The 23,117-nt window shown below is 48.3% G+C and overlaps 3 protein-coding genes and 1 pseudogene across 3 annotated transcripts; 2 read left to right on the forward strand and 2 right to left on the reverse strand.

The window, feature by feature from the left end:
* Positions 1–814: 814 nt before the first annotated feature.
* Positions 815–4,188, reverse strand: LOC136522986 (anthocyanidin 3-O-glucosyltransferase-like). The gene is made up of 2 exons (XM_066516770.1): positions 3,583–4,188; positions 815–2,022 (listed from the first exon to the last, which is right to left on the reverse strand). Exons 1-2 carry the CDS (start codon positions 4,106–4,108, stop codon positions 1,130–1,132), a joined length of 1,419 nt encoding a protein of 472 aa, XP_066372867.1. The 5' UTR covers positions 4,109–4,188; the 3' UTR covers positions 815–1,129.
* A 4,955-nt stretch (positions 4,189–9,143) lies between these two features.
* On the forward strand, positions 9,144–16,705 carry LOC136521580 (uncharacterized). Its single transcript, XM_066515326.1, has 5 exons — positions 9,144–9,706; positions 9,792–9,853; positions 9,929–10,047; positions 12,646–12,759; positions 12,970–16,705. Exon 5 carries the CDS (start codon positions 13,498–13,500, stop codon positions 15,256–15,258), a length of 1,761 nt encoding a protein of 586 aa, XP_066371423.1. The 5' UTR covers positions 9,144–9,706; positions 9,792–9,853; positions 9,929–10,047; positions 12,646–12,759; positions 12,970–13,497; the 3' UTR covers positions 15,259–16,705.
* An 86-nt stretch (positions 16,706–16,791) lies between these two features.
* On the forward strand, positions 16,792–18,525 carry LOC136521256 (uncharacterized; annotated as a pseudogene).
* A 2,967-nt stretch (positions 18,526–21,492) lies between these two features.
* On the reverse strand, positions 21,493–22,104 carry LOC136521257 (uncharacterized). Its single transcript, XM_066514958.1, has one exon. It carries the CDS (start codon positions 22,102–22,104, stop codon positions 21,493–21,495), a length of 612 nt encoding a protein of 203 aa, XP_066371055.1.
* Positions 22,105–23,117: the final 1,013 nt, after the last annotated feature.

Consider the following 23,117-nt stretch of genomic DNA (forward strand, 5'->3'; position numbering starts at 1 on the left):
ATGGCAAGCATTTTATGGAGTAGTTCTGTTTGACTCCAAGCTTGTCTAAAGGGATTTTCTTGACATGAATTCCACAATTTGGCAATCAGATGTTTGGTTACAATTTAATGTCAAAAAATATGATAGCTGATGTTATCCTATTATCATCTATAGGGGGATAGTAGCAGTTATGGCCATAAATAAATTAATTAACAAAAGAAAACAACTTGATTGTGTATCATCTTGAAAGTGGTGGGTGCACCTGACAGACCAAAAGCCATGACACGAAACTTGTAATGCCCGATATAAGTGTGGAATGCTGCTGTTTTATGCTCTTCGCCCGGCTTGCGGAAGTCTTTCCGACCAGCGTCCCGCAAATTCCTCCTGTAACAATGCAAGAACACAAGCAGAATCGAGCGACGTAGGACCATGCAAGTGCACAGAAACTTCAATATCATCCCGTAGTCCATCCACAAAGCGCATGGCGTAGCAGAGAGATCTGTGTTGCGACCATACGCATCAGCTCATCCACTGGCCGGCTAGCCCCAAGAAACGCGGGATGTAATCAGAAACGGACCCCGACTGACGGATAGTGACAACTGAAGGATCAACAACTGATGCTGATCCTTACCGAACCGATCCAAAGCAGCAACCGCAGAAATCAGACCAGCTCCTCTGCCATCGCTCGCCCAGTGAATGATGGGGACGGCCACTGCCGGCAGAAGCCCCAACAAACAGTGAAACAAATGTCATCACATTCAAATGTTCATTTCGCAAGGAAAATGCAAGTACTCCATAGGAAAATGCAAGTACTCCATTCGGCTGTCGGTAAATACTCCTCTGTCCAACAAAACATGCAACCATGAGTTACGTATCACAAAAAGTAGTTCACGATTCACCAAGTTTCTAGTAAATAGTATTTATATTTATGGCTCCAAATCAATTTATTATAAAAATATTCGTAATTAATTTAATAATATTTATTTGATATCATAAATATAGATATTTTTTTTATCTATAATTGATAAGATACTAAAAATATGATATCGTGCTAAAATTGCAGGTTTTGCAGGACGGAGAGAGTACTGCAAAACACCGGAAGCTCTGAACGAACGGGCAGGGGTATCTAACACTAACAGCAAGACGACTTTCACGGACGACAAACTATCTGGACGAACTTGTCGAAGTTCTTCCTGCACGCGCCGCCGGACCCGAACGCCTCGGCCACCGCGGCCTGCAGCTCCTGCGCCCTGGAACTCATCCGCGCGCCTTCCTCCCCGCGCAGCAGCTCCTCCACGGCCGCGGCCACCCCGGCGCGCGTCATGCCCGCCTCGAACGCGGCGCCGAACCCCCACAAGTGCGCCACGGACCGCGCGTTCATCCGCTGGTCCCCGAAGAAGGGGCGGCACGCCATGGGCACGCCGCTGGACACGCCCTCCAGCACCGACGCCCACCCGGCGTGCGTCACGAACGCGCCCACGGAAGGGTGGCGCAGCACGGGCACCTGCGGCGCCCAGGGCACCACGAGCCCGGACCCGGCGCCTGCGGTGCGGTCCAGGAAGCCCGGCGGGAGGAGCGGCCACGAGTCCTCGCGCAGCGACCACAGGAACGGCGTGCCCGAGGCCTCCAGCCCGGCCGCCAGCTCGCGGAGCTCGTCGGGCCGCGGGGACGCCACCGTGCCGAAGCTCACGTACGCGACGCCGCGCGCGGGGTGGCGGTCCAGCCAGGCGAGGCAGCCGTGCGGGTCGGCCGGTGCGGCGGTGTCAGCGTCGTCCTTGGGGACGAGCAGGTGGTAGGGCCCGAACGGGAGGCAGTTCGGCAGGATCTCCGCGAGCGCCGCGGTGACGTCGGGGGGGTCCAGGCCCGGGAAGGTGTTGAGCGCGACGGCGGCGGCGGCGCGCGGAAGGCGCTGCCCCATGCGGTGGAGGAGGAGGCTGACGACGTAGTTGAAGTCCCCGGAGACCACGCCGTCGGGGAGGTCACGGACGCGGTACCTGGCGAGGCCCGGGTGGGAGATCAGCAGCTCGTCCGCCCTGTTCGCGGCTGTGAATGGTGGTAACGCAAAAGCAAGCCAATCATCAAGATTCAAAAAGATCAGACTTTTTCCTTTTTTCTCTAGTTATGAAGACCTTTTTTTCAAGGAAAAAGTCTATTTTTAGCCCTCTAAGTATGGCTGCAGTTTTTTTTCTAGCCCTCTAACTTGAAAACCAGACACGCGCAGTCCCTTAACTCTCAAAACCGTTTAAAATTGACCCTCGTGCCCATTCGACCGTGTTTTCAGCCCAGTCAACCCGCCACGACCGCGGTTTCAGCCTAGTCCTCGTCCCTTTGCGACTCTTGCGCGGTCAACGAGCGAGAGCAGAGAGGGAAGGAGAGAGAGAGAGAGAGAGAGCAGGGCGGAGCGGAGGGGCAGAGGGCACTGGGGCGCCGGCGACGGTCCTGGGCCTCGGCGGAGCAGGCTCCGCCGTGAGCTGGGCGGCAACGGCGCTCGGCTCGCAACGGCCCAAGGCGGCGTCCGTCTCGGCGCGACGGCGGCTTCAGTCGCGGCGACGCGGCAGGCGAGGGCAGCTACGAGCGGGCACGGCGTTCCTGCATCCTCGTCGCGTAGGGCTTTGTGGCCCGTGCAGCTCAGCAAAGCAGAGTGGGGTCGGGTGAGCGGCCTCCTCGGTGCTCGACTCCAGTGCGATGGCGAGCAGTGGCTAGCCCGTTCTACGACGGCTACGGCGAGCGCGGCTCCGGTGGCTTCTTCGAAGGGCCGTGGACCAAGGTGGCCTTCGGGTCTAGCAGTGCTCAGCCGATTCAGGCTGGCAGGAGGTCGGTGGCGGTCTCCGACGAGCCGAGGCAGAGCTCTGCTGCGGGGCTGGCCACGACAGCAAACTGAGGGCGGCGGCGACTGCCCGAGGTGGAGGCCAAGAGAGGAGGGGCACTCCGCCATTCCTTGCTCACGTACGGGCACACCAAGAGGGCCGTGTGCTCCGTTGCTCTCCGCCTCGGCGTCGCGGAACCGGCCACCTCTGCTGCCGTAGGCGCGCAGGTGGTGTGGACCTCGGTCGACGTCGTCAGCCGAAAGATCCTACTCGTGGACAACATGCGCGGCCTATACCGCGGCCTCGGTGTCTCTGTGCTAACCTACGCGCCCTCCAGTGCCGTGTGGTGGGCCTCCTACGCGACGGCGCAACGGCTCCTCTGGCGCACCGTCGGCCCCGCGCACCCCACCGCTCGCTATTGACGGCGGATGGCCGAGCTCTCCCCACCGCTCAGTCCCCTCTCTCTCCCTCTGTAAATGGCGCAGGGCCTTGTGCGCTCACCCCACCACAACCTCCACGCTCCCGGTGCTCTCCCTTCCGCTCTCCGTGGACGGTCCAGTCATCACCGTCGGCCCCGCGCATCGTGGTGGGTTGACTGGGCCGAAACCGCGGTCGAATGGACGCGAGGGTCAATTTTAAACGGTTTTCAGAGTTAAGGGACTACGCGTGTCTGATTTTCGAGTTAGAGGTCTAGAAAAAAAACTACAGCCATAGTTGGATGCCAAAAATAAACTTTTTCCTTTTTTTCCCAATATCCATCACAGCGAACGCTAGAGAATAGGAGAATCCAACGCACCCTGATCGCCGACGTCCTCCCGGAGCGCGTCGGTGCGGAGGTGCGCCAGGAGCGCGCACGACGCGGCCGTCCACACGGGCACCCACGGGACCCCAGCCGCGGCGGCCGCGTCCGCCGCCGGCCACACGAACGCGTCGCCCACCACGCAGCTCACCCTGGCGCCGCCCGCCGCGTCGCGGGCCGCCTCCAGCCCGGCCTTCACCCCGCCGGCCTCCGCGGCCGCCATGAACAGCTGCATCTGCCGCGGCACCGGCACGGTTCCCTCGGCCGCCGCGGGCGCGCCGTCCGGGACCTCGACGAAGCGCAGGTTCCCCGGGAGCCCGTGCCAGGCGGAGCCGCCGCTGCCGCTGGCCTTGCGCAGCTGCGCGAGGGAGGACGCGGTGGAGAGGAACGAGAGCGTGGCCCCGAACGGCGCGGCGGCGGTGGCCACGGCGCGCGCGAAGGAGAGCAGCACCGCCGCGTGGGAGCTGAAGGGGAAGGCGACCACGACCACGTGCGGCGGCGGGGAGGACGCGACGGGCGCCATCGTCGTGTCGTGCTTCGGCGAGGCTGGCGTCGGCTACGCGCGCAATGCGATGAGATGCCGCTGGATATGCGGCTTCAGTTGCGGCGACGCGCGGACGTTTTTGTAGTCCGCGCGACGAACCACGCGTGCGCAGCTGGCAGCTGCCAGTCGCGCGGTGAAATCGACGGTTAGCCGGCGGTTGGGCCGCGACGCGCGTGCAGCGTTGTGGTTGTGGCGGCGCGGCCACGTGCGGAGCCCGACACGTGGGTGTTAGGTACGGATGCTACGCTGCACCGTGCGGACGCCCATCGGCGACACGTGGACATGTGGCTCGGTCTCCCGCACTAACGATATACGGCTCCGTATATAGATACGAAACCGCAGCTCGATAGGATGGAAAAGGGCCGGAGTTCAAGGAGACGGCCGCGACGGTGGATAATGGCGAACGCTCATCCGCCGGAAACGAGCGAACAATGTTCCTACACGCCGCACCTTCCTTTTTAGAAATAATAATTTCCGTGTAGCACCCTAATTAGGTAGTGACACGTGTGCTCGTTTTCTTTTCCCATGCTCGGTTGAGCGAACTGCTGCATACGTCCACTCAATTTCAGCTGTGTGTTGGGGTCCACACAAAACATTTATTCCAAAATATTATAATTTCTAAACGGTGTATCCATTTTCAATTTTATCTGCACCGGTGTATTCTGCGCTACAAGACGAACAAAACTACATACCATTTGCATATGTTTCGAAGAATTTTTTTTTCGTGTAGCAAACTAATTTATAACATATAACTTATCACCTATAACTTAATCGAAACTTAGAAACACAAAAAGTTATAAAAACAGAACATATCTAAAAAAAGTTATCAAACGCAACTGTGTACATAAGTTATTCTATACAACTTAGATGAACAAATGAATATCATAACATATTAGCAGATACTCCGTATGTTGTTTAGCATGCATAAAAGGAAATTTGATAGACTGATATAAAAATTAAAAAGAGAAAAAAGGGAAAGAAAAAAAACTGTGTTTCGTAACCTTTTTGAATTTTGGCATAAGTGATAAGTTATATGGTATAAGTTATATATTATAAGTTATATGGTGACAACTTTTGTTTTGCAAAATGTTATATTTGTCTAAGTTGTCACTATAAGTTATAGAAATAAGTTATGTCACATTAGAGCATTTCCAAGAGTACCCCAAATTTTGTTTCACATCCATGTTTTTTTTGCCAACTCCCAAAGTAGTACGAGGAGGAAAAAAAAGACCACCTCCGAGAGTACCACATATTTGACTTCTAAAATATCAAAACTGTGGATCCACGATGATTTTTTTGGCGACTTCTTTTTTCGCGCGATCTGTTTGGCGGCACCGCGAACCCCTTCGTGCCGCCGCCGTTTGCACGTCGTACGTGTCCGTTGCCTATGGTTCCCAACCGGCATCAGCCAGGGACCCGACCCCTCCAGCCTACAGGTCCCTCTCCTAGTCGATAGTGCTAGGCTTTGCCAGCCAAGCAGGCGCCCCCTAGAGCCTTCAACTCCCTCTCGTAGCCTTTGGCAGCAAGTATTCTTGGAATTGGCCGTAGAGGAGCATGGACGAAGATAGTTTCACTTGACGCGGCCCCACTGCCAGCTCCACTGTGCCGGCCGCCACCTCGCGCGTACGTCTCAAAGCCCCGGGTCCACCATGGCTTCGGCACGTCACACGCTGCTGCTGCTGCTGCCGCTGCTCCTCGCGCCCGCGATGATGGCGGCGCCACGGCGTCGGAGCTGATGATGTCCGACGACTAGTGTTGGGGCTCGCCCGAGGAGTGCTCCGTCGTGTACGACATGGACGCCGAAGGCGGCGGCGCCACACCGAGAGGCCGGATGCGCTGTAGCTGTACGACGACGTGAACGCGCTACGGCGCGAAGGAGAGGCCACGCGGCAAATTGTCGTGGGGAGGAAGAGACGGCGTAGCTCTACGGTGGGCGTATTTTTACGCACGACGGAGGCCGATTTGCCAAGTATCCAAAGATAGGGAAGGGATATGAGATACTCTTGGAGACGAGGTTTTTTTTTTCTTTCAAAAAACAAGGATGGGAAAGGAATATATGGTACTCTTGAAAATGCTCTAACATATATGTATAATAACTTAGTTACTTTCTAAAAATAGAAAGTTGCAGAAATTATTTTTACTTTCTAAAAATAGAAAGTTGCAGAAATTATTTTTACTTTCTAAAAATAGAAAGTTGTGGAAATTATTTTTTTTAAATAAGAAAACTTGTGGGACTAGCTGATGATTTGCTGGATTCGTTCCCAGTGAACGATCGCGGGCATTGGATTTCGGGACGGCCGCCACAATCACGTGTAGCGTGACAAATAAAATCTATAACAGGACAAGCAGATCGGCATCCATGCACGCAGGAACCATGGAAGCAAACGCTGCCTTCGATGGTGCTGCTATTGTTGATGTTCAAGATGGTGATGACCGCAGCAAAAGTGAATTCCTCGGATAATAGTTATAATGATGCACTGCAGGTACAAAACAGGAGATACAAGTAAGGCTATAGAAAATAGAGACGGAAGTGCTAATCAGAATCATTTAATCGTAAGTCATCAATTTGACATTACAAATTCTATGCCCACGCAATCTTCTATCATATTTGCATACATCCAAGGAGGATTTACAGATCTTTTACTTGGAGTTCAGCAAGATGCCTTAATGTCCTCGTCTGCTAGAAAGATATTTCGATGAAAATATGTAACTGCGTTGAGCTGGATACTGCTATGGTGACCTTTGTTGTTAACCTCCTTGCTCACAAATGTCCTAGCACCAAAAGTCCTCACACAAATTTTCCCACCACGCAGTCTAACCCGAAGAAAAAAAATCCCCAAAAATACCTGCAAAAATCACAGAAAAAGATATCCTGTGGGTAGGTATCCTCGCGGCGGGGGCGGCAAGTGGTGACAGCGACAACGAATGAATCAAGTATCCCATCTCCCTTGGTGAGCGCATGGAGCGCGCCCGTGATGGACAAATCGTGGATGAGTGGTAGCGGCGGCGGCGACGAAAGATGAGGCGGGCTCACGTGCGCATTAGAGACTATGAGTGGAGCTCCGGTGTGACCCTATCACCCGCGGCGACCTCCTCCTTCTCCTCCCTCTCTCGCCGGAGCTCCACCATGGCCATGACCGCTCCCACTCCAACCTAGCCCGGCAGCCTCCACCGACACTAGAACCCTAACGCTGCCCTCCCGCCGTCCCCACCGCCTGGCCGACTTGGCTCCCCCCAAACTCACTTGTAAGCCCGCCGAAGTTAGGAGAGAAGAGAGGGAGAGCGTGAGAGCGGGAGATGCCAGAACCGTAACCGCCAGCGAGTTCTCCGTCTCCGACGCCAACTAAGGGTGGGGTGGGCGGTAGGGGAGGACCTGGGTCTCGCGATGGACCTCGTTTAGGGCAGGCTCAACACGGGCAGCAGGAATCATATGCCTCGAACTCCATGTAGACGAAACTGAGGGGGTGTTTGGTTCCTTGGACCGGATTTTAGTCCCTGTCCCATCAAATGTTTGGACACATGCATAGAGTATTAAATATAGACAAAAAAATAACTAATTATACAGATTGCGACTAATTTACGAGACGAATTTTTAAGCCTAATTAGTCCATGATTTGACAATGTGATGCTACAGTAAATATGTGCTAGTGACTGGTTAATTAGGCTTAATAGATTCGTCTCGTAAATTAGTCTTCATCTGTGTAATTAGTTTTTTAATTAACTCATGTTTAATCCTTCTAATTAGCATCAGAACATCCGATGTGACACGGACTAAACTTTAGTCCCAGATCCAAACACCCATACCGCGAGCTATCAATCTCCCAGTGCAGCCGGCACTTTTTCTATCCCCACCACTGTCCATTCTGCAGCTTTCCCTCATCCTTCTGCTCTCCACAACGCTCGCTCAAGCACATGCTCTGGTTTTTGTCAGATGGAGCACACGGTTCTTCTGCAGGAACATCTGACGCCCTACGGGGCTGCTGTTTGAGGTGACATGGAGCAAAGGCTTCGACGTGGAGGTTGGGGCTGTTGTCCAGCCTGGGACGTTGGGGACAGCCTTAGCTACCCATGTATTAGAGTGTATCAGGCCCAAAAACACGCTGCACGTGGAATGCAGCCCAGGCAGGGATGCGAACCCATGCTAGGTCCAATTTCGCATTTGGCACGTCACGTGTGGAAGTGGATCACGGCCTGATCCACCCTGACCGACGGGTGAGAGAAAAATCTCCACCAGTGGCGTGGAACGGGCGGGATTTTTAAGTTTTTGCCATTGGATGGCACTCCTCACAGCCAACTGTATATTTGTCACATAAAATAGTAAGGCCGTGTTTAGATTGCAAATTTTTACAATCTGAACACTGTAGCACGTTTCGTTTGTATTTGACAAACTTTGTCTGATCATGGACTAATTAGGCTCAAAAGATTCGTCTCGTGATTTACAACCAAACTGTGTAATTAGTTACTTTTTTTACCTACATTTAATGCTCCATGCATGCGTCCAAAAATTGATGTAATAGAGAGAGAGTGAAAAAACTTGAAACTTTAAAGTAATCTAAACAAGGCCTAAGACTTCTATGTATTTGTTATTTTCGTGTTGGTGTGGCACGCCACACAGCCAGCGTGACAGCACTTTTTAAAACCACCGCTGCTTCTATTCGTCCGCTCGCTGACATGTACCTCACAAGTCAGGTTCATCTTCGACCTCGTTTAGATGCATTCCAAATTCCAAATTTTTTCACTCTCTCTCCATCACATCAATTTTTAGCTGCTTGCATGGAGTATTAAATGTAGGTAAAAAAAATAACTAATTACACAGTTTAGTTGGAAATCACGAGATGAATCTTTTGAGCCTAGTTGGTCCACGATTGGACAATATTTATCAAATAAGACGAAAGTGGTACTATTCATCGGGTTCACTTTTTTTCACGATCTAAACGAGGCCTAGAAGGCGAGCACGCGTTACTTATTGCCATCCGCACGCGCCCCACAAGACAAGTCAGGTTCTCTTCAACCCAGCACGACGGGCTGCGCGTCGGGTGGTGCGGGAGGCCTACGCGTCGGGCGGTGCTGGAGGGCGGCACGGCGGACTGTAGGCGAGGAAGACGCGGGGGCCGCGAAGCTCCGGCGTCGGCGGCCACCATCACCGGCACGCCCGCGAAGCTCCAGAGCTAGCTCAGATGTGGATGAAGGGTGCGGTGGCGTGTGGGAGGCCAGTGTGCACGCGGGCCTGACGACGCCGGAGTCGAGCACGGCATTGGCGACGAACGCGTTGTGCAGCGCGCGGAGTCCCGCCAGCGCCGGGCACCAGCTGCGGTTTCTGGCGGCGGCGCCCGGCAGCACGGCCGTGTCTACGAGTTGTGGCGGTGGGAGAGGTTGAAGGAGACCGCCGACCCTGGCATGGCGCGCAGCGCCGTGGGCGGCCTAGGCGCGTGCAGCCTTGGCGCGCGGCAGCCTGGGCGGCCTCGGCGCGTGCAGGCTGGGCGCGTGCGGATGGCAAAAAGTTAAAAATCCCTTTTGTCCCCCTCGCATCGCCACCTTCTCGCCGGCGTCACCCCGACAGCTCCTCGGTGTATCAAGGTGGCAGCTCCCCTCCTCCATCTCCTCCTCGACCTCATCTCCTTTCCCTTCCCTTTCTCCTCCTCATCCATTGTTTTGTTGCTAGGGTTCGACGCCGGCGGCGGCTGCTGCTCCCACGCCCGCCTCGGTCACCTCGAGTTCCTCCAGGTGCATCTCTCCTCCTCCACCTTCCACCCCTCCTCTTGATCTTCTCCTTTGTTGAAAGCCTCGCTCCTATGCTAGATCTGCTAGGATATCCAAGATCAGTGGGTGGTGTACCATAAGGAGAAGCTCCTCCTCCTCAACCTTCGCGCCCAAGAAGACTGAATTGTGCCCTCCTCTGCCACCTGACTAAGTACCAGGTTCAAATCTTGCGTATTCCTTTTTTATTATTATTATTAGTGACTGATGGATGCTGTGGACTGAATTGTTTGTTGTTTGGTAGGAGTACTGCTCATTTTCCATCTTGTTACTGCTCTGTGAAATTAATGAATAGCGGAAGACTTTGTCATTCTTGCTTGATGTGCGGTGCACAATGTGAGGCTGATTTGTAGTGAGTTCTTGGGTCGGAAGTATATGTATCCATAATCAAGGGCTCAAGGCAGATGTATTATGTGCTGTCAACTGTCATAATGTATACTCAATTGCAAATATATTTGGTTGTAGTTACAGACCAAATCTCTTGCTTGGCATGTTATTATCTGATTTTTTTACAAGAACCTTTGAATACAAGGCAAGATCCAATCATTAATTTCTTTGCAAGTTTTCTTTCTGCATTCATAGTTAATTGTGATTTAGTTGTGACATATATATTTTTGTTTTCCACAACGGTAAAACCGAATTTCATTACCAAGGCAATGAAATTACAAAGTTCAGCAGTTCGAAACCAGCTACCATCGACAACAAGATCAGATAACCTTCACACACATGATCACACAGGGAACACATGCATGAACGCGCTAATACTACAGACGCACTGAAGATAACGTCTACCCAGCCCGACCAACGCAACCAAGTGTGTTCCATTACAGGGCACCATGCCCAAAAAGCAAAAACAGACTGCTGATCTCTATCTTTAGCCAGCGAACGGCACCAGCTGACGCTCCTCCTGCGAGCACGCCTTCAGATCTTGAGAGTGAAAGAAGAGGGCCGCTGTCTTCATCACCTCAGCTCCCTGGATCATCTGCTCTTTTAGGTCTTCCTTAAGCAATCCTGCCCAGTATGCCAGAAAGGAACAGCATTTATCAATCCAGCTGTGACACATCTATTATCTACTACATTTATCAATCCATTTCTCCCAGCACTGCACTGGTGTGGGAGAGGAGAATCTTCTATTCATGAGAGCAGCATGCATGGGAATGGCCAATGGCATGGTAGTGTGTGTGGTGTAGTAGTTTCTTTTTCACCTCCCTGGAGGCTGCTAGATGGATGGATGACTCTGCCCTGGCCAGTCATTATTTATCTCTGTAAATTTGCTATCATCCTATCCTGCATGCCTTACATTCCTCCATGCATGGTGATTGGTGATGGAAGCTGTGCTGTGGCGTGCATGCATGCTGGGTGAGGGTCAAGTGGGGGGAGAGGCAAACAAGGGGAAGAAGCTGCAGAAACTTTCTTCCTTCTCTCGTGCTTCACATGAGCTGTTGCATCTACAGTTTAGGGGCAGCTTGCTCTTGGCCTCTCTCCGCCTCAGGAACAGAGGTCTCAGTCTCAGCCAGCCCCAGCCCCTAGTTGTTTTAGGAAAACCATCATGAGATGAGAGACCCAGATGGCAGGGAGAGCATCTTGTTGCCTCCTATGCAGTGGCGTGCAGGGGTAGGGGGAGAGCTTGCAGAGGCTAGCTTGAGGCTATCCTTAATTTTCAAAGCTTATGCTCCTTTAATTTTCTAAACTTGTGTATCTACCTTGTTTATTTCCTATGCGCATCCGACCTTAATATAGTTGATGGATTTCCTTTTTGATGAAGGATGGTTAAACTGCCATGGACAGTGCCATTTATATGTGCATATTGCATATGTGGTTTACCATCTAATGGGTTAAACTGTGGTGGACAGTTTCTGAAGTTGATGGTCTATTGTTTATGTAGTGTTGCTGTCATGTTGGAGCACTAAGTTTAGATACTAGGCTTTGTCTGATTGATGATCGCGTAATAAATAGTCGTATTTCTTTGTTATTATGCTCTGTTATTGAGTGTCATGTGCTTTCATAATGTATACTCAATCTGCATGCTCTGTTAATGCAATATCATTGTTAACAATGTGGTTTTTTCCTTGTACCTCTGGGCTGTAGCTAGTTATCTTCTGAAACCTTTTTTTTTTGCTTTTTGGCTAGCTGCAGCCATCTTAGATTCAGTTTTCCTTCTAGTTAGAAGATAATGGATTTGATAATTAGGAAGAGAAAAGAAGAGGAGGATGAGGAGATTATGTTGTTCTTTTTGCCTGCCCTATATCTTCTAACTAGTAATGAGGGAGAGAGAAAAGAGCAAGGCATACTTCAAGTCAGTCTGGTGAAGAAATGGTTAGAGAGCTTCTAGGAGTACATGAAAGGAATTGTCTCGTTGCGTTTCCCATTGAAAACCAAGCGAAGATACCAGCTGCAGCAGTGTTGCTCCACAATCTTACACGGATGCAAAATGGGGATGAGGGTTGGTTGAATCGCCAAACAAGCATATATGTCCAGAACATTTTGTTGATCTCCCTGGAGGTGACAACCACTACAATAATGATGTGATGTCTCTTAGCAGCCAAATAGAGGATGGGAACACAGTTAGAGATATGATAGCACTAAATATATGGAATGACTACAATCATAACACGTCCTAATGTGAGTCTTAACTAGTTTTGAATTAATTTGCTTTTGTGTTTTTTTACTTTTATTCCCTGTCAGGTTCTTCTATTTGCAACAACCTGTTTTTTTATTACAGTAATAATGCGCTAAATATCAGATTCTTGCATTTACAGTAATAATGTTTGGAAGGGGGTCTCCGAGGATCAATTTGATGAAAGCTGTAGCAGTCCAAAGAAAGCCTTCTCCAAAGATTTCAAGCACACAAAAGAGAAAACCATCACCTAAAGGTATGTCCTGTTATTACTTGTTCAGTTCAGTAGGTTGTACTGGCTGCTGTTGCTGCTATACTGGCTGTTGCTGCTTTAGGGCCTGCTGAACTTCCATTTTTCAACGGCTGTACAGGCCGTTGTTGCTTTCTTGCTTCTAATTGAATAGTAGATGCAAGTAGGCTTGTTGCAGCAAAAATTCCATTCTAATTGCTACATTTTTTGTGACAGTTAATCATTCTAGAGCGTGTTGGAATGTGGGACTTGAAAAGGCTTTGATTGACCTTCTTTATGAGCACAACAATGAATGTTATAGGGGACAGAATGGATGGTCCATAGAAGCATGGAACAAAATTGTCAAATTATTCCATGAGAAGTTCCCGTATGTCAATTTTACAAAGGTTCAAATCCAAGACAAAGACAGAGAGTTAAAGAGGGAATACAGAGTTCTAAAAGAAGCAAGAAAACAAAGTGGTGCACATTGGAATGAAAAGCTGTGCAGGATTGAGGGAGATGAAGCTGTTTGAACAACATTATTACTGTGAGATTTCTTGTCAATTACAACTATTAATTCTTGTTAAATTCTTAAATGTATTGTTGGTTTAACCTCTATTGCTAACTACTTTTCATTATTGTATTCAATAGTCTCATCCTAAGGTGGGGCGCTTTTGGTGTCCCAGCATAGCAGGTCCCAAGCCCTGGTAAAGGAGGATGGCTGTGTTAGGCGTGGCGAGCCAATGTAAAAACTTAGCCACTTAAATGGAGATGAAACCCGAAAGAAAATCGTTGGGGCGTAACCCTCTTAGCGACGCGCCATATCGGAACCCTGGTATGGTGTTAAATGGGCAAGGGCCGGGTCGTCACCCCCGTGACGCGCCGTGTCGTGATCTGGGCATGGTGTCAAGTAACCAAGGATCGGGTCGTCGCTTCCTTAGTGGCGCGCTACATCGGCGCCCGGGTGTAGTGAAAAATGAGCAAGGGTCTTCGCATCAGAGTCGACGGGTGCGAAGGGTAAGGAAGCTAGTCGAACCAACTAGGATCCGTTTAGGTAGTTGGAATGTAGGGTCACTTACAGGTAAGTTAAGAGAATTAGTTGATACCGCGACTAGGAGGCATGTAAATATATTATGCGTTCAAGAGACTAAATGGAAGGGTCAGAAGGCGAAGGAGGTGGACAATACAGGTTTCAAGCTTTGGTATACAGGGACAGTCGCGAATAGAAATGGAGTAGGAGTTTTGATTGATAAGAGCCTCAAGAATGGTGTGGTGGGAGTGAGAAGGCAAGGAGATAGGATTATCTTAGTCAAGCTTGTCGTTGGTGATATGGTCTTGAACGTAATTAGTGCGTATGCCCCCCAAGTAGGCCTCGACGAGAGTGCTAAGAGACAGTTCTGGGAAGACTTAGATGGCCTGGTTAGAGCTATACCTAGTAGTGAGAAGCTTTTTATAGGAGGAGATCTTAATGAGTATGTAGGTACTACAAGCGCAGGTTTCGAGGCAGTTCATGGAGGTTTTGGGTATGGTAGTAGGAATCAGGAGGGGGAGGAAGCTCTAGACTTCGCGGTAGCTTTTGACCTGATGATAGCCAACACTTTTTTTAGAAAGAGAGAATCTCATCTAGTGACCTTCAGTAGCGGACAACACTGTAGTCAGATTGACTTTGTCCTCGCAAGAAGAAAGGACAAACGAGCATGCTTGGATTGCAAGGTGATACCAGGGGAGTGTGTTGTTTCTCAACATAAGCTTTTGGTGGCAGATTTTCGTTTTCAGATGCGTGCCCGTAGGGATAAACAAGCTAAGATTGAAAGAACAAAGTGGTGGAAACTGAAAGGGGAGACGTCAGAGGTATTTAGGGAAATGGTTATCAAAGGGGGCTCTTGGAAGAAAGAAGACGACATAAACAATATGTGGGACAAGATGGCAACCAACATTCGGAAGGTAGCATCAGAGGTGTGTGGAGTAACCAAAGGAAGGGGACGTGAGGCTAAAGATACTTGGTGGTGGAACGAGGAAGTCCAAAGGGCTATTAAGGAGAAGAAAGAATGCTATAGACGCTTGTACCATGACAGGAGTGTGGACAACATAGATAAGTATAAGGTGGCAAAGAAGACTGCAAAGCGAGCTGTAAGTGTGGCAAAGGGTAGAGCGTACGAGGATCTTTACCAACATTTGAGTACGAAGGAAGGAGAGAAGGACATTTATAGGATGGCTAGGGTTCGTGAGAGAAAGACACGGGACTTCAATCAAGTTAAGTGCATTAAGGATGAAAGGGAGCATCTCTTGGTAAAGGAGGATGAGATCCGACATCGATGGCAAGAGTATTTTGACAAATTGTTCAATGGTGAGAATATGGACACAACCTTTCAGTTGGATGACTCTTTTGATGACACCAATAGGCGTTTTGTGCGGAGAATCCAAGAATCTGAGGTCAGAGAGACGTTGAAAAGGATGAAAAAGGAGGTAAGGCGATGGGACCGGATGGTATCCCAATCGAGGTGTGGAGATGCCTCGGGGACATAGCTGTAGTATGGTTAACCAAGCTGTTCAACCATATTTTTCGATCGAACAAGATGCCTGATGAGTGGAGGAGAAGTATATTGGTACCGATCTACAAGAATAAAGGGGATATTCAAAGTTGTACAAATTACCGAGGAATTAAGTTGATGAGCCATACTATGAAGCTATGGGAGAGAGTTATCAAGCATCGCTTGAGAGCAATAACGCGGGTCTCTATGAACCAATTTGGTTTCATGCCCGGAAGGTCAACCATGGAAGCCATTTTCTTAATAAGACAAGTTATGCAGCGGTATAGGGAGAAGAAGAAGGACCTACACATGGTTTTTATTGACTTGGAGAAGGCTTATGATAAAATACCAAGGAATGTTATGTGGTGGGCGTTGGACAAACATAAAGTCCCAACGAAGTACGTCGGGCTCATTAAGGACATGTACAGCAATGTTGTGACTAGAGTTCGAACAAGTGATGGAGACACGGATGACTTCCCGATTAGGATAGGACTACATCAAGGGTCAGCTTTGAGCCCTTATTTGTTTGCTTTAGTGATGGATGAGGTCACAAGGGACATACAAGGGGACATCCCTTGGTGTATGCTTTTCGCGGACGATGTAGTGCTAGTTGATGAAAGCCGGACAGGAGTGAATCAGAAACTGGAGTTATGGCGGGAGACTTTGGAGTCCAAAGGTTTTAGACTTAGTAGAACTAAAACTGAGTATATGAGATGTGACTTCGGCACTACTACTCGGGAGGAGGAAGATGTTAGTTTGGAAGGTCAAGTAGTGCCTAGGAAGGATACTTTTCGATATTTAGGATCAATGCTACAGAGGGACGGGGATATTGATGAAGATGTTAGCCATAGAATCAAAGCAGGGTGGATGAAGTGGCGGCAAGCGTCTGGTGTCCTATGTGACAAAAGGGTACCACAGAAGCTAAAAGGCAAGTTTTATAGGACGGCGATTAGACCTGCTATGTTGTATGGTGCAGAATGTTGGCCTACGAAAAGACGACATATTCAACAGCTAAGTGTCGCGGAAATGCGTATGTTGCGTTGGATTTGCGGTCATATAAGAAGGGATCGAGTTCGGAACGATGATATACGTGAGAGATTAGGGGTAGCGCCAATTGAAGAAAAGCTTGTCCAACACCGGTTGAGATGGTTTGGACATGTGCAACGGAGACCTCCAGATGCACCGGTGCGTAGTGGAATACTAAGTCAGGATAGTAACGTGAAGAGAGGCAGAGGAAGACCGAAGTTGACTTGGGTAGAGGCAATAAAAGGAGACTTGAAAGGATGGAATATACCCAAAGACTTAGCCTTAGATAGGAGTGCTTGGAAGACAGCTATTCACGTGCCTGAACCTTGATTGCTTCTGTTGGGTTTCAACTCTAGCCTACCCCAACTTGTTTGGGACTTAAAGGCTTTGTTGTTGTTTGTTGTTGTTGTTGTTGTTGTCTCATCCTAAGGCCAAGAGATTTCGGAATAAATCTTTCCCATTGTTTGAGTCTTTTGGAGAGCTATATGATGGTATGTCATCAATGCTAAAGCTTTATCTTCCTTCCAATCAAACATGTCGCATTCAGTTGAATTAATCATTAGTTACTTCATTTTTTGGTGCAGGACAAACTGCTGAGGGAACCTTAAACTCTACCTCCATAGCCCCTTCCCAAGTTCCTGTCACACAGCCTTATCAAGGGGTATCACACAACCTTCTTCCCAAATTCCTGTCACACAGCCTTCTCAAGGTACCTCACACACACACAACCTTCTTCCAAAGTTCCTGTCACACACCTTATGAAGGTGCAATCACACATCCTTTTTTCCAAGTTCCGGTCACACATCCTTATCAAGATGCTACCACACAACCTTCTCAATCTGACATGACACAAGCCAATTATATTGGGGAAGAAACTGAAAAGGGCCCTTTTGACCCTTCTGGACATGCTATGGATGATGATGATGAGGTCAGAATTGTGGACCAACCAACCACTAGTTCATCATTAAACAAAAGAGAGAAAAGGCCTGCTACTTCTAGAAACAAAAATCCAGTGTCTAGTGATAAAGCGGAAAGGGCAGGGTTCAAACGCCGACAAGATGGGAAGGTTGTTGAGATGATGGGATGGTTTCTGGAACTGAAAGAGAAGGAAGCCGAGGCTGAACCCGTGCAGCAGAAAGGGCAAGAACTAATGCGCATGAGTTCCCCATCCAAGCGTGCATTGCTGTTGTGGACAACATGGAAGATCTATCAGATGATGAGAAGGTCGAGGCTTCTGATGTCTTCAAAGATCCACAAAACAGGGTCATTTTCATGACCGCGAAAGACTCTACACGACTCAAGTGGTTAAGGAAGAAGATTAGAGCAGCGTAATCTGGTACTGCTCCTCTTCCATCTTGTTATTGCCTCTGTAAAACTGATGAATATATTAGTTAGTTTTGCGAAATTGATGGATGCATTATCACTTTTGTGGGTAGCCCGTAGGTTGAATTGTTTGTGTAGTATCATTTGTGTACTCTGTAGCCTGTAATTATTATTTGTGGAGCATCAGGCATGAATTTTGTTCATCTGCAGATGTACTAGTCAGTCTGCTGCAATGCTATACACATGTTAAAACAGTTCCAAATATGCATATCCTCTTGGAGTGAAGCTTATTTGTTGGAACTTGGCAATGAATTTTCTAAGAACAAGTAACAGTTCTTAGAAACTTGTACATTCTGCACAGAAAGTCAGAAACTTGTACAGTCTGCACAGAAATTCTGATAGTGTAAATTATTGCAATCCTTTGTCTTCGTGACTGATTGCAGTTTGTAGTTTTGCAATTACTTACAATCTTCTTGCATCTATCTATCTGCATAACATAATAGATGTCTCTTTGGTTGAAAAATGTAGCAGTGAATTTCTAGCTAGACAAAGAAGCAAGAGGAAGTGTAGAGAGACCATTTTATTTTCAAATATCTTTGAAGTTCAATGTCAAATAATCTTTTGTCTTTTACTTTTGTTTCAAATGATGCAGGGAAAAAGGTTTTGATGGAAGGAGGGAGAGTTGTTAGTGTTGGAGTTGTCTCCAAAGTTATCTGTTGCTGCCAAATACATAGCTGTCTTTTGCTTGGATGTTTCATGTTAAAGAAATTCTTCAAAGCTAGAACACCTAGTAGACTTCAAATTATACTTTTGTGGCAGACTTTAAAAACCATGCATATGTGCACGCCTGGTGTGTGCTTGGATGGTCAGTGCTGAATCAGTGATTCTAGTTAACCTATAATTCTATAAATATTACATGTACCTGTAATATGTTCAGCCATGCTCATGCATGTTAGTTTCTCTATTTTCTCGGTGAGATTCTGCTTTTGAGTTTTTTGTAATTTTATAGCAGGTTTATTAAATCACTATTTTCTTAGGTGAAATTCTGCTTTTGTGTTTTTTGTAATTCAATAGCAGGTTTATTAAATCTCTATATTTTCTAGGTGAAATTCTGCTTTTGTGTTTTTTAAAATTTTATAGCAGGTTTATTAAATCCTACTACTGATTTTTTTTTCTAGCACATTTATTTGATTTTTTATAGATGGACGATAGGCTTTGATTTTTTTTATTGACGGTCTGACTACTAAATTCAAATTTGTAGCTCAATTTGTTTATATCACGAGCGTGCATGCAATTCTTCACAACACACGAGTATCCAAATGCTTTCCGGCATTCCATGGATGGTCATCGGTGGCTGAGTGGTGGATTTACCCAATCCATGGATGGATTAGAGTATTATTATTACTATTGAGTAGTCCCAACGTTGAGAACACAAATACACAAAAAAGAAATTGCAACAATAGAAATTGTGTTGTTGTGTTGCAATAATAGAAATTGTGTTGTTTTGAGGAAACAACGGCATAGTGTAGATGAAGTTTTGAGTCTAAATAGATATATTTTGAAATAGTAGTATAGATAAAATAGATTTCAGTTGAATTGTTCTTTGCATAAAGACAAAAATAAGGTGTGGAGGAAAATTAGGAACATGAGAGTTTAGAACCAAATAAAATGTCAGAAAAAATGTCGAAAGAACCATTAAGGAGTAACCGAGCAAACATGTGTACATGACAGAGAAAGGAAACTGATCTTTGGAGGAAAAACATCAAACTGTTTCACTCCTCAATTGAAAGACATAAGTTCTATTTTAGGGGTATATAACACAATAGGTTAAACGGCAGTAAACATATAGTAGAAGTTATTAATATCTAAAATTGGGGTGCTTACAAACATTGAAAGAAATGATAAAAAATTAGGACTCAGCCTCCTCTGCCATCTCCTAAAATAGATAACATGAATTCATCAGCACCTGAGTTTTTCCTGGAAGAATACGATGAAGATCATGAGTGATGCACACTTTCTGGTAAAAAAAAGGGAAGCAACATGTGAAAGGCCCTTGGCCAACAAACCAACCGAATTAAATCAACAAAAAGGTTAATACCATGAAGGAGATTTGAGAAAAGAAAATATACTGCTGCAATATTGTAATCTGTTACTTGAATAAATCTAATTATACAATTGAGCAAAGGTCAGATATACCCTAGGATAGGAGCCTAATATATATATGTAAAAAATATTGAGACAGTATGGACACAGAAATGTGGTACACTATATCTGTAAAGGATATACATGTTTAACTTTAGGCACACTTTGTTTCCCATGCATAAACCTGAGGCTTCGTTCTAAGGCGTTCACATGATATTTTTGAAGCTGAATACATTGTCGCTGTAAATTAAACCAACCAAGTCATAAAAAAAAGTTTATCTATTTATTACAGCCGGCAAAGGTAACTTGGTTTAGCGACATGTACACAGCATATAGGGTCCGTTTGGTTCACGTTTTAGATCTAGACTAGACTAGCTAGCCAACTAGGCCTCGGCAGTCCAACCCTGGTTCGAGTAATGCAAGAGGCATGTGTTTCGTTTGCTTGTACTGGTAAGGGGGTGTTTGGTTCGAGCTACTAAATTTTAGTAGCTACTAAACGGTTTAGTCACTTTTAGTAACTCTAGAGTTATTAGAGAGGATTAAAGCTTTTTTAGTAGCTTTTAGTCATAGCGTTTGGTTAAAAAGTTACTAAAGTGACTAAAAGCTACTAAATTTAGTAGCTACTAGACGAACAGACCCTAAAGCCTGGCTTATCTAGATCGTGTTTGGTAGTCTAGCTAGCTTAGATAGGATCACCTCTTCCTAGTGAAGGTGAATCTTAGCCAAAATCACCTCTCCCTTACGACCTACCTTTGTTCTCCAGCTCGTGTTCTTCTTCTTCCATCAGCTCTATAATTAATGTGGATCTCGTCTGCGTCGGTGACTCTATAGACGGGTGGAGGTGCGAGCCCAGCAGCGGAGCTCTTGGGGCGGACATGCATGAGGTGGATACTCACCACTAGCACAGCCTCCGGCGACGGCCGCACGGTGTGGGGATGGAGCGCGGATCCACAAGCGGCCGACACCCAGCGAGGTGGAAGCGGACCGTGGATCCTGCGGTGACGGGCGGGGCGGAAGTAGAGAACAGCTCTTGGGCGGCGGCCGACGGGGTAGAGGCACAGAACGAATCCAGGGATGTTGGCCTATAGGGTGGAGCAGCGGCGGATCTAGGAAATATTTTAGGGGGCTGAACAACACTGCTGCTCAATCTTAAGTCTCAGCCCCCCTACGCTATAGAACTTTGCCTAAAAATTCATGGAGGCTTCACAGGAAGTTCCACTATTCTAGTATGGGTAGGGGGGCTTGAGCCCCCCGCCCCACCGTTGGATCCGCCCCTAGGGTGGAGGCCGAGCGCAGATCCATAGATGGCAACAAGCGACGTAAAGGTGGAGCGCGAACCTCGAGGCAGCGGTTGATGGGAGGCAGAGCGTGAACCCCAGGGCTACGGCATGTCGGCAACAAAGGCGACGAAGAGGCAGGCAACCCGCGGTCAAACAGCGTGGTGGTGAGCGGATTGGTCATGTCGTTTGTACAAGCCAGGCTCCGCGAAAACGAAGGGTCAAGCTTTTCGAGGTACCGAGACCAAGGGATGGTCGGTTGTCAGACTCGCCGATTGGAGGCGGCTGGACTCAGGGATGAGTTTACAGAATCTACGATGTGTATTGGAAGAAGTACTTGTTCGCTACAGCAAAGATAATACAGAACTCATTTCATGCCCTCTTCCTCTCCCTGCCGAACAGATATACAAGCTTCGATTCACTCTTCTCGGCTTCAAGCCAGTGGGCCGACGGAGTGGTCTTTAGGTCGACTCAGGCTTCTCATTGCAAGATACGCAAGCCCATTCCGGCCTAGCCAATTTGACGTTGCTGACTTTCTTCCTCTTGGGCCTTGGTGCCGCCGATGGGTCCCTAGAGTGAGGTTTGTTGACATCCCTCCCCCCTTGAGTGCCGGCATGTCCCCATGCCGGAGCACCAGGGAAGCGCTGCATGACAGCGTCGGTGGCCTCCCATGTAGCAAGGTCATCGTCGAGGCCAGACCACTTGATCAGCAACTGCTTGACGGAGTGGGTTCCACGTTGATGAAGTTTGGACTGCAGCACGCGCTCCGGGACTTGCATGTTGTTGTCGATATCGGGGAGCCTGGAGGAGACACCCGGAACAGCGGACGACGCCGGCTCCAACAGCGAGACGTGGAACACCGAGTGTATTGAAGACGTCGGTGGTAGCTCTAGCTTGTACGCCACTGCGCCGATCTTGGACAGTACCTTGAAGGGACCAAAGTACTTGAAGCACAACTTGTGGTGGGAGCGCGGCGCCAATGACGACTGCATGTAAGGCTGCAGACGGAGGTAGACGAAGTCGCTAGCCTGGAACGAACGCTCGGAGCGCTTCTTATCCGCCTGGTGCTTCATGCGCTGCTGGGCTCAAAGTAGATGCTGACGGATAGAGGCCAGCATGGTGGTGCGCTCCGCCAGCATGGAGGTGACGTTCGGCACAGGGGAAGCAGCAAGTTCAGTAATACCAAAATGACGAGGAGATCGACCGAACAGTACCTCAAATGGAGATTTTCCCAAAGCTAAGTGTGAACTGGTATTGTACCAGTACTCGGCAAGTGGCAGCCACTTCAACCACTGTCTTGGGCATGAATGAATAAAGCACCATAGGTAAGTTTCGAGGCATTGGTTGACATGTTCGGTCTGGCCGTCAGACTGAGGATGGTAGGCTGAACTCATAGCCAAAGTGACTTGGGCAAGACGAAAGAGCTCGCGCCAAAACTGGCTGGTAAAGATGGGATCACGATCGGAGATGATATGAGTAGGGAAGCCATGAATTTTGAAGATGTTGTCGAGGAAGGCTTGTGCTACTCTTTGGGCTATATAAGGATGATGTAATGGAATGAAATGTGCGAATTTACTTAGCTTATCCACAACCACCATGATGCAGTTAGCGTGGCCAGAAGGTGGTAAGCCATCGATGAAGTCCATGGAAACCATTTGCCAGGCTTCGACAGGAACTGGAAGAGGAGAAAGAAGACCCGGATAGCGGACACGATCTGGTTTGGCCTGGTGGCAAACTGAGCAAGCAGCAACAAAAGTTTTAATGGACTGCTTCATACCGCGCTAGAAAAATAGCTTCTTAATGCGGCTGTAAGTGACTGGAAACCCGAAATGACCTCCCAACGCGCTGTCATGAAGAGCTGAGATAATTTGTTGCTGCAGTTGTTGGTTGTTGCCAACCCAGATGCGGCCTGAGTGGCGAATGACTCCATGATGCAAGGTGAAGGGTGGATGGCTGTGAGAGTTGACAGGCAGCTCCTGGAGCAACTTGGAAGACTCAGGGTCAGATGCATAACCTACGGTAACATCTGCAAGCCAAGTCAGACTGGAAATGGATAGAGCTTGTAGTTGATATGGCGGGTTTGGAT

The sequence above is a fragment of the Miscanthus floridulus genome, chromosome 18 (assembly GCF_019320115.1).
Source record: "Miscanthus floridulus cultivar M001 chromosome 18, ASM1932011v1, whole genome shotgun sequence".
Taxonomy (NCBI): domain Eukaryota; kingdom Viridiplantae; phylum Streptophyta; class Magnoliopsida; order Poales; family Poaceae; genus Miscanthus; species Miscanthus floridulus.

Excerpts from the sequence above, each read along its gene's own strand:
- LOC136522986 (XM_066516770.1), bottom strand. The coding sequence starts at position 4,108 with ATGGCGCCCGTCGCGTCCTCCCCGCCGCCGCACGTGGTCGTGGTCGCC. Across the intron at positions 2,023-3,582 it reads GGAGGACGTCGGCGATCAGG|CCGCGAACAGGGCGGACGAG; the intron begins GTGCGTTGGATT and ends CACCATTCACAG.
- LOC136521580 (XM_066515326.1), top strand. The coding sequence starts at position 13,498 with ATGGAGATGAAACCCGAAAGAAAATCGTTGGGGCGTAACCCTCTTAGC.
- LOC136521257 (XM_066514958.1), bottom strand. The coding sequence starts at position 22,104 with ATGAAGCACCAGGCGGATAAGAAGCGCTCCGAGCGTTCGTTCCAGGCT.